The 12,881-nt window shown below is 43.0% G+C and overlaps 1 protein-coding gene across 2 annotated transcripts in view; it reads right to left on the reverse strand.

Moving 5' to 3' along the window:
• The window catches only part of tpd52l1 (tpd52 like 1), a 44,412-nt gene extending 31,818 nt beyond the window's left edge, over positions 1–12,594 (reverse strand). For both annotated transcript variants that reach the window (XM_078542156.1, XM_078542157.1), the window contains exon 1: positions 12,432–12,594. In XM_078542156.1, the coding sequence (XP_078398282.1) occupies positions 12,432–12,450 (19 nt within the window). In that variant the 5' untranslated portion in view covers positions 12,451–12,594. The remainder of the gene's footprint in view (positions 1–12,431) is intronic.
• Between the last annotated feature and the right edge of the window lie 287 nt (positions 12,595–12,881).

A 12,881-nucleotide genomic window follows, 5' to 3' on the forward strand; every position in this document is an offset into this window, starting at 1 on the left:
TTCTGCAGCCCCTTCTGCCTTGGACTTCCTGCTGGCCCTGCGTCCCTTGTGCCTGCGCCTGTCCTACCAAAGGTTGTTTTCCTGGAAGCTGCATTGGGACACTTGGCCTCCCCTCCCTTTTGTCCCTCTTTTCCTCCTCAGAGGAGGTGCCTCCAGCAGAGACCACAATCCCCATTACCAGGGTCACAGAAGGCTGATACCTGGAAGGGTGTACACAGTCTGAATTCTTCAGAGGCCTTGGAGACACCAAGGGGTCCTGAACTGAAAAACAGCCTAGAAATGCTAAGAATGAAGCCTCACAGAGATGAAGCTGCCAAGTGCCAATAAGTCACCAGTAGCAAACTATGTACTAAACGTCCCACTACTGACACTGACAATGCTGCTCACCCTTTTTATCCTGCCCGTGGATGAGGTTTTTAAAAATGTTGGCTGGCCGCCTGCCCGCTTTGCATATGCAACGAGCATAAAATTGCACGGGCAACGAAAAATGGGCGTCAATTGGCTTTTTAATAACCTTAAGTGTCCTCTTAATTAATAGCAGGCGCAGCTCCGGCACCCGCTCATGCCCTCCAACCAAAATATTACACGAGTGCACCATGACGTCGGGACGCTCACCCAACGTCATCCCATGCTATTTTATGCCCGATCGGATAGGATGCGCGCCCGCCCGCGGGACATAAAATTCTGCCCATAGACACATTGGTGGAATGGCCGGACAGGTGGCAGATGAAATTCAATGCAGAGAAGTGTGAAGTGGTACATTTTGGTAGGAAGAACAAGAAAGTGGTTAAAAAGGCACAGGGGGTACTGGGCTGCATAAATAGAGTACAAAAGCAAGGAAGTTATAGTGAACCTTTATGAAATACTGGTTTAGCCTCGACTGGAGTAGTGTGTTCAATTTTGGACACCATGCTTTAAGAACATGAAGACTTTAGAGAGGGCGCAGAAAAGATTTATGAGAATGGTCCCAGGGTGAGGGACCACCAAGTCACTATCAAGTGGATTTAAGGAAAAGGATTTAGAGGGCTGGGAAACTGCAGCAGAACATAGATATATAATTCAGTCTCCATTTTAAAGTCAGTAATTCTGTTTTTATTTCTGTATTCCAATTATAAATTCCTATGTCCAGGTCATAATAGAAACTGCATATCTAAATCAGTCACATTGCAATTACACCCTATTAGCAGCTGTGGTGCTGAAACAGGGGGTGAGATTTTGTTCAGGTGTCAGCCAGTTGGGGGGTGGTCTAGCTTGCCTGCTGGAGAGCGGGCAAGGCACCCACGCTGCTTCTTTTCAGGAAAGCCCAATAAACCACGTGCCAATAAGGAAATGCCGGGGCTAGCAGCAAGCCTTCTCCTGGAATCAAGACCCTAGGGTGGGGCTATCGAGAGCTGCTGGCCAATTAGAGGTTAGCAGCTCTTGTGCTCAGCAGCGCCACAATGGAGACTCCAAGCTCACCACCAGAGAGAACAGAAGATTCCACCAAATAACTCTACTATAATGAGGGTAAAATTGCAGCCTTTCAAGTTCAAATATAGATACAATAATCTACAATGGAAAGAGCCAACTTAAAGTGTGCACAGATGTAAATTAGTAAGTGGAACAGGTTATAACGAGTAATGCAGGGCACAATACTGAGGTCTGGAAGTCAAGGGGTTTTATATTGGAAATCAGACTGGCTTAGGTAAATATCAACGCCTGCATTTTCACGCAGACAGAGAGCTTCCTCAATGTTGCAAAAATGGCGCTGGAGACCCAAATCTGGAAGTCCCACCCCCCACCATGAAAATGGTGAGGGGTTGGGGGGGGGGGGAGAGAAAACGGGGATGGAACAAACGGGGATGGAACATGGGCCTGTTGTACTTTGCACCTCTGTGGTTCACAGAGGCAGCTGCACATGTTAAAGTGCAGCTGCCTTTGGTCAGATCCAATTTTGGCTAGTAGGCTGTTTGAAACATGACTTGTGCACTTCAGTCCCATGAGAAGTCCAAAGATAGTAAATAAGTTGGAGAGGTAGGGTACCCTTTTGGATAGGTCCAGAGACACCATTGGGAGAATTAAGGTGCCCTTTGAGAGAGATAAAATATCCTTTGGGAGATGCAAGGTGCCCTTTGGAATTGTTGAAGTAGACATGAATGTGTGCAAAAAGTGGATGAACTCAGTGGCTGGGATTTTCCAAGTCCACTGACTTTCAGCAGGACTGGACGACCCCGGCGGTGGGCAGGGCTAGAAAATCTCACCCAGTGTAACTGTCAAGCTCATTGGAACTGTCGAGGGAGCTGTCAAAGCTCCATGGAACTGTAAAATTGTCAATGGATTCAAATCTCCAAGCCTTTAAATTAAAAAACCTGTCTGCAGGCTAAAAAAAAAGTCTGCTTGCTATTTCACTGTTTGTTGACATAAGCCTGAGGGTTATCATTATAGGATGTGCTGCATGACTGATTTCACAAAATCTTATCACAGTGTGGTGTCTGTCAGTTCACAGATTTATTGACAGCTGCAACTGCTTATAAAGTCTTTGAAGTTGGACTATGAATACAAATGTTTGTAGCTCTCAGGGATTATATGGTTGGACAAATTTAAATGTAGTGAATGGGTTTTTTTTGTCAATGACAGTGTTGTTTTTTTAATAGTGAATTAATCAATAGACAGAACTTTATTTATTTCCTCTCAGTTTGGGTCATGAGGTCTTCCCATGGAGGATACTGGGTGAGTTAGCATGGAAGGTGTAAGGGAAAAAGGTGATGAGTGCGGGGGAATGGGTTGGCATGAGTTGACACCAAGTTGGCAAGGGGCTATAAAGGGCTATAGGGATGGGCAGAGGGGCATAGGTTGGTATGAAGAGTATGAGAGTCCATGGGGGTGAGTAGAGGGGCATAGGTTGGCATGGAGGGAGAGATGCCAGGGATGTAGGTAGGGGGTCCTAGGATGGTACAGAAGATATGAGGGGCCATGGGAGGCTGGATGGGGCATGGGTTGGCATGGATGGAGTGTGTGGGAGGTGAGGGCTAGAGGGCTGATTTTGTCTTTTTGCAGCTGGGCCAAAGTATAAGAGCACCAAGGCCAGCCTGCCTCTGCACTCTGCATCCCCTGTGCTGCCTCTTAATTGTTTCTGGGGTCAGACTCTCATCATCCCCCAGCCACACCTTCTCTCTCCACCCCGCCCCCCGCCCCGGGATGAAAATCATAACTTCTGGGTCTGTTTCTCAGGAGTTAGGTTTGCACGACCAGGAATTCTCTTGACTTTGCATTCCTGACCCGGAAGCGAATATTCAGGCCCAAGAGTTGATTTGATGAGGCCTAAAAATCAGCAGATTGGGCTTGGAAAAGAGGAGCCAAGCACACAACAGCTTTGGGGAGTTGTAGTCTAGTTGCACAGCTCCATTGTAGAAGTACACTCTTTGCACATTAACCGTGACAGAGACTCAGGTACAATTGGGACTCACCATGATTGGCTGAGAACCTTGAACTCTAAAGTATCAAAGGAAGATTCTTGCAAGTTCAGAGTCTTTGAGATCCAACGGAGTGTACTGTACATGGAGTGGGTAGAATTGTTGAACAACTGAAAGATGTACTGGGTAAAAAATTGATCTCATTTAATTGAATTATTGCATGTTTTAACATTTTTGTTAAATGTTTTATCTTTTGGAATATAATTTGTGGTGGGGAACCATCCTGACAACTGTAAAATGTTGGAATATGATGAAATGGACAAAACTATATCCAAGTAGAAAATAACTAGCTGGAAAGAAAAATTAACGCAGGATGGAATATGAAATGAAACCGGATACCACGATAAACTCACAGTTGACACATATTTCATCATCATCCACACACGCTATTGCTTGCCCACCAGGATCTAATAACTTCCTTCTTCTAACCTGCAAGAGGTTGCAATTTTAGGCTCCCTACCCCCACCACAATCCACCCTGTCACAATCTCTCCCAGCTGTTGTGTGGTGCCTTGAAGAAAGAATGAGAAAAGTAAGCCTGTTTGTCCCCGAGAGTTGCAGAAAATGCATGTTATCAGCATGCATGCAAGGGATGCACTGTCAGATGCATTCAGCAAGCTGTACTAAAACAAGAGCTTTTTTTAAATAGCAAGTTTAATAGGGTGTGTGTTTTCGAGCACAATGTGAGGAATAAGAGACTGTAACACATGAAGATCTGCTGAAGATACCTTCTCTGTTTTAATGACACTAATAATTTGATCCTATAACATTTAGGTTTAGGCGTTGCCTCACACTGATCAATATTAACTTAAATGATTGTTGTATCTCCTGGGTTATTAAATGTGTAGTTCTTAACATATGAACTGGATACTGCTATCCCTTGTTTAGAACTCCTAATGTGTTTCAAAAAGCTGCATGCTAAATGAAAAGCAACAAACGAAAATCACTTTCCCATAAGAAAACATGTAATAAGGATGGGGTGGGTTACGTTACCTGTAATTTTTAATATTGGGTGCCTTGAAGGTAACTGGTCCAAAAATACTCTTTCAACTTACCACTCTTACTAACTTACTATTCTTTCAACTTGCAACCCACTCGCCACCCCGTTGCTCCCTGTTGCTCACCGCTTCCCTCTCCTGACCCCCTATCTCCCTCTGATGCTGCCCATCTCTTGACCCCATTGCTGCTTCCCACTCACTGCCTTGCTCGCTCCCTCCCACTTGCCGCCCCTCTCCTGAACCTTCTCTCACGGAGATGGCAAGCGGGAAGCAGCAAGCGTCAGGAGATGGCCGGCAAGCAGGAAGGAGTAAGGGGGACAGGAGAGGGAACTGGCAAGCGGGAGGGTGCGAGCGGGGCAGGAGAGCAGCAGCAAGCAGGAAGGAGCGAGGGGTTTGGGAGAGGAAAGTGCCGAGCAAAGCACCAGCGTGTTTAAAAAAAAGACTTGACCATGCATTGTTACAATGTGGTTCTCGCACATGTGCAGTAATCGCGCTAAAATGAAAATTGAGGCAGTGCCATTTGAGTAAGTTCCATTATTTACAAACCGCGCTAAAATTAAAACACACTATTAGAACGTGTTTTAAATGGGTGATACCTGTGTGTTATCCTGTGCAGGTATCTCTGTGTGCTTCTCCACACACGAGACAAGGCCAGAATGAGGCTTTAAGTAGTTATATTTCATATATTTTATATAAATGAACACACAGGACAACAGTTTATATCAGATTCATTTAATTAAATCTGTACAACTTGTCGTTACAGAATAATACAAAACAATCACTCACCATCACATTAACAGGTCACCTTGTTTGATGTAAACAAAATAACTTCTACCCTCAAACATCATAACTAAAGATCATGGGGTAAGAACGGATCCAGGCCGAATAAATTGGAATCAAAGGTTGGCAACAAAAATGGTAGCTGGACAATGAGCTACCTTCAAAGAAGAGATAGTTTGAGACAGTCAAGGAAGATTCCCTTGAAAGCGAAAGGTAGGGCAAACAAATTCAGAGTCCCTGGATGACAAGAGACAGAAATTAAGATGCAAAAAAAAAAGTGCGCTTATGATAGATATCAGATAGGCAATACAATGGAGAACCAAGCTGACTATTGAAGGTTCAGGGGGGAAGTGAAAAAGCAAATAAGAGAAAAGACAGAGTATGAAAAGAGATTGGGAGCTAACATAAAGGGAATCCCAAAGTCTTCTATAGGCATAAAAGAGTTTATAAGAGGAGTAGGGCTGATTAGAGACCAGAAAGGAGATTTACACATGGAGGCAGAGGCATAGCTAAGGTATTAAATGAATATTTTACATCTGTCTTTATCAAGGAAGAAGATGCTACCCAGGCCGCTATGAAATAAGAGGTAATTCAAACACTAAGGATTTAAAATTGATAAGGACGACATCTGGCACATATAGAGTTAATATCAGGTTGAGTACAGTACCGCCCATGCAGTGATGTAAGAGAACACATGACTCGCACCTAGGGGTCAGGGTTGTATTGGACAGAGCCGTGTGTAGAAGCAAGCATGAAGACAGCTCCTAGCTTCAACTCTTTACTATACATATGTACATAGTTCTTGTAGTTAATAAATATATCGTTAACCTACTTAAGACAACAAAGGCTTCATTAAGACCTATCAAACGGTATCCAACACCAAAAACAAGAACTAGGAGCCACAAATATAAAATTATTAATCAATCCAATAGGGAATTCAGGAGATACCACTTTACCAAGACAGTAGTTAGAGTTCAGAACATTCAACCACAAGGAGGCAGCTAGCTTAGACGCATTTAAAGGGAATATAATAAATACGTGAAGGATGGGGTCAGATGAAGAAAGGTGGAAGGAGGCTTTTGAGAAACATAAAGGCATGGCTCTATTTTACGCTGTAAGTGCAATGTAACGCAATGTAATAATGTTCTAATCATGTCCTTGCCTCAGCCATTGAAATCAAAACTGACTGAAGTTAATCTGCCAGCCATTCATTTGTGCACTGACATTTTAAATTATTTATGACTAAAATGTAAGAAACAAAGAGAGTATGAGAATAGACCAGCTAACAGAAGGGAACTTAAAAATATGCCATAGATATATAAATAGTAAAAGGGTCATAAAAGGAGAGGTGGGGCCAAAAAGGGGATTTACGCATGGGGGCAGGAGGCATGGCTGAGGTGCTAAATGATACTTTGCATCTGGCTTTACCAAGAAGATGCTGCCTAAGTCATAGTGAAAGATGAGGTCCTTGAAACAATGGATGGGTGTTAGGCTGGTGTACTTAAAGTTGATAAGTCACCACCGTCAGATGACGTGCGTCCAAGGAAAATTAGAAACACAGAAAATAGGAGCAAGAGTCGGTCATTTGGCCCTTCGAGCATGCTCCGCCATTCATTATGATCATGTCTATCTCAACGCCGTAGTCCCACGCTCTCCCCATGCCACTTGACCCTTTTAGAGTCCAGAATCTATTTCCTTCTTAAATATATTCCGTGACTTAGCTTCCACAGCCCTCTGCGGTAGAGAATTCCAGAGGTTCACCACCCTCTGAGTGAAGATGTTTCTCCTCATCTCAGTCCTAAACAGTCTACCCCGCATCCTGAGACTGTGACCCCCTTGTTCTAGACACCCACCCCAGCCAGAGGAAATATCATCACTGTATCCAGTCTATCCATCCGTGTCAAAATTTTATGTTTCAAATGAAATTTCCTCTCATTCTTCGAAATTCCAGTGAATACAGGCCTAGTCGACCCAAACTCTCCTCATACGACAATCCTGCCATTCCAGGAATCAGTCTGGTGAACCTTTACTGCACTCCCTCTATGGCAAGTACATCTTTTCTTAGGTAAGGAGATCAAAACTGCACACAATACTCCAGGTGTGGTCTCACCAAGGCCACGTACAGCTGCAGTAAGACACCCTTGCTCCTGTACTCAAGTCCTCTCGCAATGAAGGCCAGCACACCATTTGCCTTCTTAACTGCTTGCTGCAATTGCATGCTTGTTTTCAGACACCCAGGTCCCTTTGTACACCAACATTTCCCAATCTATCACCATTTAAATAATACTCTGCCATTCTGTTTTTCCTACTGATGTGGATAACTTCACACTTATCCACGTTATACTGCATCTGCCATGTATTTGCCCACTCAATATATTTAAATCGCCTTGAAGCCTCTTAACACCCTCCTCACCACTCACATTCCCACTAAGTTTCATGTCGTCAGCAAACTTGGAAGTATTACATTTGGTTCCCTCATCCAAATCATTGATATATATTATGAATAACTGGGGCCCAAGCACCCACAAGTGTCCCACAAGTCACCGCCTGCCATTCCAAAAAAGACCCATTTATTCCTACTCTGTTTCCTGTCGGCTAACCAATTCTCATTCCATGCCAATATATTACCCCCAATCCCATGTGATTTAATTTTGCACACTAACCTCTTATGCGGGATTTTATCAAAAGCTTTCTGAAAATCCAAATACGCCACATCCACTGGCTCTCCCTTATCTATTCTGCTGGTTACGTCCTCAAAAAACTCCAATAGGTTTGTCAAACATGATTCCCCTTTCATAAATCCATGTTGACTTTGTCTAATCCTATTGATATTTTCGAAGTTTCCTGTTTTCACATCCTTTATAATAGACTCTAACATTTTCTTTACTACTGATGTTAGGCTAGCCGGTCTGTCCCTGTTTTCTCCCTCCCTCCCTCCCTCCTTTTTTAAATAGTGGGGTTACATTTGCCACCCGCCAATCTGCCGGGACTGTTCCAGAATCTACAGAATTTTGGAAGATGATAACCAACGCATCCACTATTTCCATGGCCACCTCCTTTAGTACCCTGGGATGTAGATTACCAGGCCCTGGGGATTTATCAGTTTTCAGTCCTAATAATTTCTCCAGCACTATTGTCCTAGTGATGCTAATTTCCTTCAATTCCTTCTTCTCACTAGGCTCTTGGTTCCCTCGTATTTCTGGGAAGTTATTTGTGTCTTCCTCCGTGAAGACAGAACTAAAGTAATTGTTTAATTGCTCTGCCATCTCCTTGTTCTCTGTTACAAATTCTTCCATTTCAGACTGTAAGGGACCTACATTTGTCTTCACTAATCTTTTTCTTTTTACATACTTATCGTAGCTTTTACAGTCAACTTACGTTCCTTGCAAGTTTACTTTCACACTCTATTTTCCCCCTCTTAATCAATCTCTTGGTCCTCCTTTGCTGAATTCTAAACTGCTCCCAATCCACATGCTTGCTACTTTTTTTTGCAACTTTATATGACAACTCTTTGGATCTAATACTATCCTTAGTTTCTTCTGTTAGCCTGGGTTGGGCTGCTTTTCCTGTTGGTTTTGTGCCAGAAAGAAATGTATAACTGTTGCAATGCAAACATCCATTCCTTAAACATTAGCCATTGTCTATCCACCATCACGCCTTTTAATGAAGTTCACCAATCTATCTTAGCCAACTCATACCTTCGTAGTTTCCTTTGTTTAGATTTAAGACTCTAGTTTCTGATCAGACTACTTGACTTTCCACCCTAGTGAAGAATTCTATTATGTTATGGTCATTGTTCCCTAAAAGACCCCACACAACAACATTATTAATTAACCCCTTCTCATTGCAGAATACCAAATCTAGGATAACCCATTCCCTAGTCGGTTTGGCATACTGGTCTAAAAAAACCGTCTCGTACACAACCCAGCACCCCAGCACAGGTTCCCATCCCCCTGCCAATCGGGGGGGGGGGGGGATGTGTGGAGTAAGGGTGGAAATTGCAGAGACACTGGCTATAATCTTCCAATCCTCCCTAGATACAAAGATGGTTTCAGAAGACTGGAGAATTGAAAATGTTACACCCTTGTAACAAGGTGCAAGGATAAACCCAGTAACTTCAGGCCAAATCTTTTAACCTTGGTGGTGGGGAATCTTTTAGAAATGATAATCTGGGACAAAATTAAAAGTCACTTGGAAAAATGTGGACTAATTCAGGAAAGTAAGCATGGATTTGTTAAGGGAAAATTGTGTTAAACTCACTTGTTTGAGTTTTTTGATGAAGTAACAAAGAGAGTTGATGAGGGTAATGCAGTTGATGTGGTGTGCATGGACTTCCAAAAGACATTTAATCAAGTGTCACATAACAGGCTTGTGAACAAAGTTAGAGCACATGAAATAAAAGGGACAATAGAAACACAGATACAAAACTGGCTGAGTGACAGGAACCAGAGAGTAGTTGTGAACGGTTGTTTTCGGATTGGATGAAGGTATATAGTGGCCTCCCCAAGAACGTAAGAGCATAAGAAATAGGAGCAGGGTTAGTATTAGGGCCCCTGATTTTCCTGATATATATTAATGACCTGGACATGGGTGTGCAAGGCACAATTTCAAAATTTGCAAACAAATAAATCGGAAGGATCGTGAACTGTGAGGAGGATAGTGATAAACTTCAAGAGGACATAGGTTGGTGAAATGGGCGGACAAGTGGCAGATGAAATTTAATGCAGAGAAGTGTGAGGTGTTTCAGTTTGGTCAGAAGAAAGAGCAGAGGCAATATAAAATAAGGGGTACAATTCTAACATGGGTGCAGATGCAAAGGGACTTGGGGCTATATGTGCACAGATCACTGAAGGTGGCAAGGCGTTTTGAGAAAGCAGTCAACAAAGCATAAGGGATCCCAAGCTTTATAGACAGGGCATAGAGTTCAAAATCAAGGAAGTTACAACAAACCTGCATAAAACATTGATTCAGCCTCAACTGGAACACTGTGTCCAGTTCTGGGCACCTTGCTTTAGGAAAGATGTGAAAGGCATTAGAGAGGATGCAGAAAAGATGGTTCCAGGGATCAGAGACTTCAGTCACAGGTGAACTGGAGAAGCTGGGGCTGTTTTCCTTGAAGATGAAAAGGTTGAGAGATTCGATAGAGGTATTCAAAAACATGAAGGGCCTGCACAGAATAAATAGGAAGATACTGTTCCCATTGGTAGGAAGAATCGAGAATCAGAGGGCACAGGTTTAAGACAACTGACAAAAAAAACAACAGCATGATGAAAAGCTTTGGTATGGAGTGAGTGGTTAGGTTCTGGAATGCACCATCTGAGAGTGTGACGGAAGCAGATTGAATTGTGGATTTCAAAAGGGAATTGGATAATTATCTGAACAGAAAGAAATTGCAGGATGATGGGAAAAAGATGGGGGAGTGGGATTTGGTGAGTTACTCTTGCAGAGAACTGGCAGACAGGATGGGCCGAATGGCCTCCTTCTGTGCTGCAAGCATTCTATGATTCTATGAACAGAATTTCAAAATTAAAACTCAGCAGCTGAATCACCTACATCAACAAAATTGAGAGGATAAATGGTCCACTGAACAAAGAAACATACTTAAGCAGCAGCTTCTTCTGAACTTGTATAATATGTCTCCATGTGTTCGTATGTGGTACAGAAAAGCACATTTATTTTTTAGTGTGCTGTGCTGTAACTGAAAGCTTTGACAGAACTGAAACAGAAAGGACAGAACAATGATAAAGGAAAATAGAAATTAATGTAAACATTAAAACAGAAAAAAATAATCTGTCTCAAAAATTTTAGAAGCGCATTCGATATAGTCTCAAGAAAACATAAGAGTCAGTCTTTTCCTGTGATTACTATATTTAGACCTGTGATTACACATATTTTTAAGTGTACTAGTAGACAACCAGGAGCCAGAGGCATGTATTTAAACCAAGGACACTATTTTTCCACTTAATCCTTCTGCTAGATTTATGTAAACAATTGCATTATAATTGACGTAAGTGATTTACAGTCATGCTTGGATACAGTAGCAGCTGCTTGTGATATTGCTGACAGACTTTTTTCTTTTGAAGTTGGAGTTCAGGTACACCTTGAGTCTGATCTGAGCTACCCTGATTCCCAACCTCTTCAGGAAATGCTCAGTTTTAACATTGGGATATAAAGTTGAAAAAGTGTTCTTGTGCCCAGCTCTAACATGCCTCACCTTAAGAACATAATTTATTTTTGATAGTGCCAAATTGCAAACTGCATTGGAAGTATATCTTCCTAGTTATCTTACTTAACGAGTGGTAATAAATTAGAGAAAAGTCTTGAGAATGTCACGATTTATACATGGCACACTTACATTCTTTTTCCTTAGAAAACAGAGATTAACTTCAAAAGTAATTCACCGGTTGTGACTTTGGAGTTTCCTAAGACTATGAAAGACACTATATAAATTCAAGTTCCTTCTTTTGTACACCAAGCTTAAGTATTTCTTTAAGTGCCCCTGGAGTGGAGGAAGATGGTAACCTTGGGGTGCTTATTTTAATTTAAGTCTGATGATTTGTCTCCCCCAAAATTAAACGGTTTAAGCCTTTTAGTGCTCGTACACTTGGTGCAACTTTTCCCATTCTTCCAACGATTCCTCATGGTTTTAAAGCAGTTGATTCAGTACTCATCCCTATCTTAGCCTATAATACGGGGGGGGGGGGGGGGGGGAAGAGTGAAAGCAGATACACAAGAACAGCAACTCCAAGGAAACACACAGCCCTGGTTCAATAGCAAGACCCAGTTTAGTTTAATATTACTGGTGATCAACCATGGGATATTAAGTCTGTACAATGAACACAACCAACACTAAATTAAAAGCATATCAACTTTCAATTGATTAGTGACTCCAGATTAATGGTACTATAAGATGCACAATTTAACTGTTCAGACACCACCTTCAGCTGCAGCATCCTATCTTAATGGTGAGGTGACAAACTAGGAGTTGGAAAGCTCACCCAGAAAACATTCTACTGCAACAAGAAGCTTTGGGAAGATGAAATCATTTGGAGAATTTCACGATCAAAGCAATTTCGGACATTTCTCCCCGTTTTTCCCCCCTCACTCTTCACAACATTCGGGGGGGGGGGGGGCTAATCAAGAATTTGGACAGAGGGAGAGGCTCCAGCCCCGACACACACCCACTCGCCACAGACCCTTACCTCTCTCTGTGGGCTCCATCAGCCTCCGTCCCTCCCTGTGAGAGGACAGATCCTGTGTCCCCGCTGGGATCAGGCTTCTTCACAACAGACTGCGCCCCGCTCCAGTAAAGCTTCAGCATCAGGGGACTCACATTCTCAACGAACACAACAGCGCCGCCGCCGGTTGGAGGACTCCCACTCTCAATGGACACATCAGCGCCGCCGCCGGTTGGAGGACTCGCACTCTCAATGGACACATCAGCGCCGCCGCCGGTTGGAGGACTCGCACTCTCAATGGACACAGCAGCGCCGCCGCCAGGTGGTTGGTGCAGGTAGTGCAGTGCTTGACGTAGGTGATAATTGACATGAGAACATAGCAACAGGAGTAGGCCAATCATGTTCTTGAACCTAAACAGAAAATGCTGGAAAAACTCAGCAGGTCTGGCAGCATCTGTGGAGAGAGAAACAGAG

The sequence above is a fragment of the Cetorhinus maximus genome, chromosome 5, assembly GCF_964194155.1.
Source record: "Cetorhinus maximus chromosome 5, sCetMax3.hap1.1, whole genome shotgun sequence".
Lineage (NCBI taxonomy): Eukaryota > Metazoa > Chordata > Chondrichthyes > Lamniformes > Cetorhinidae > Cetorhinus > Cetorhinus maximus.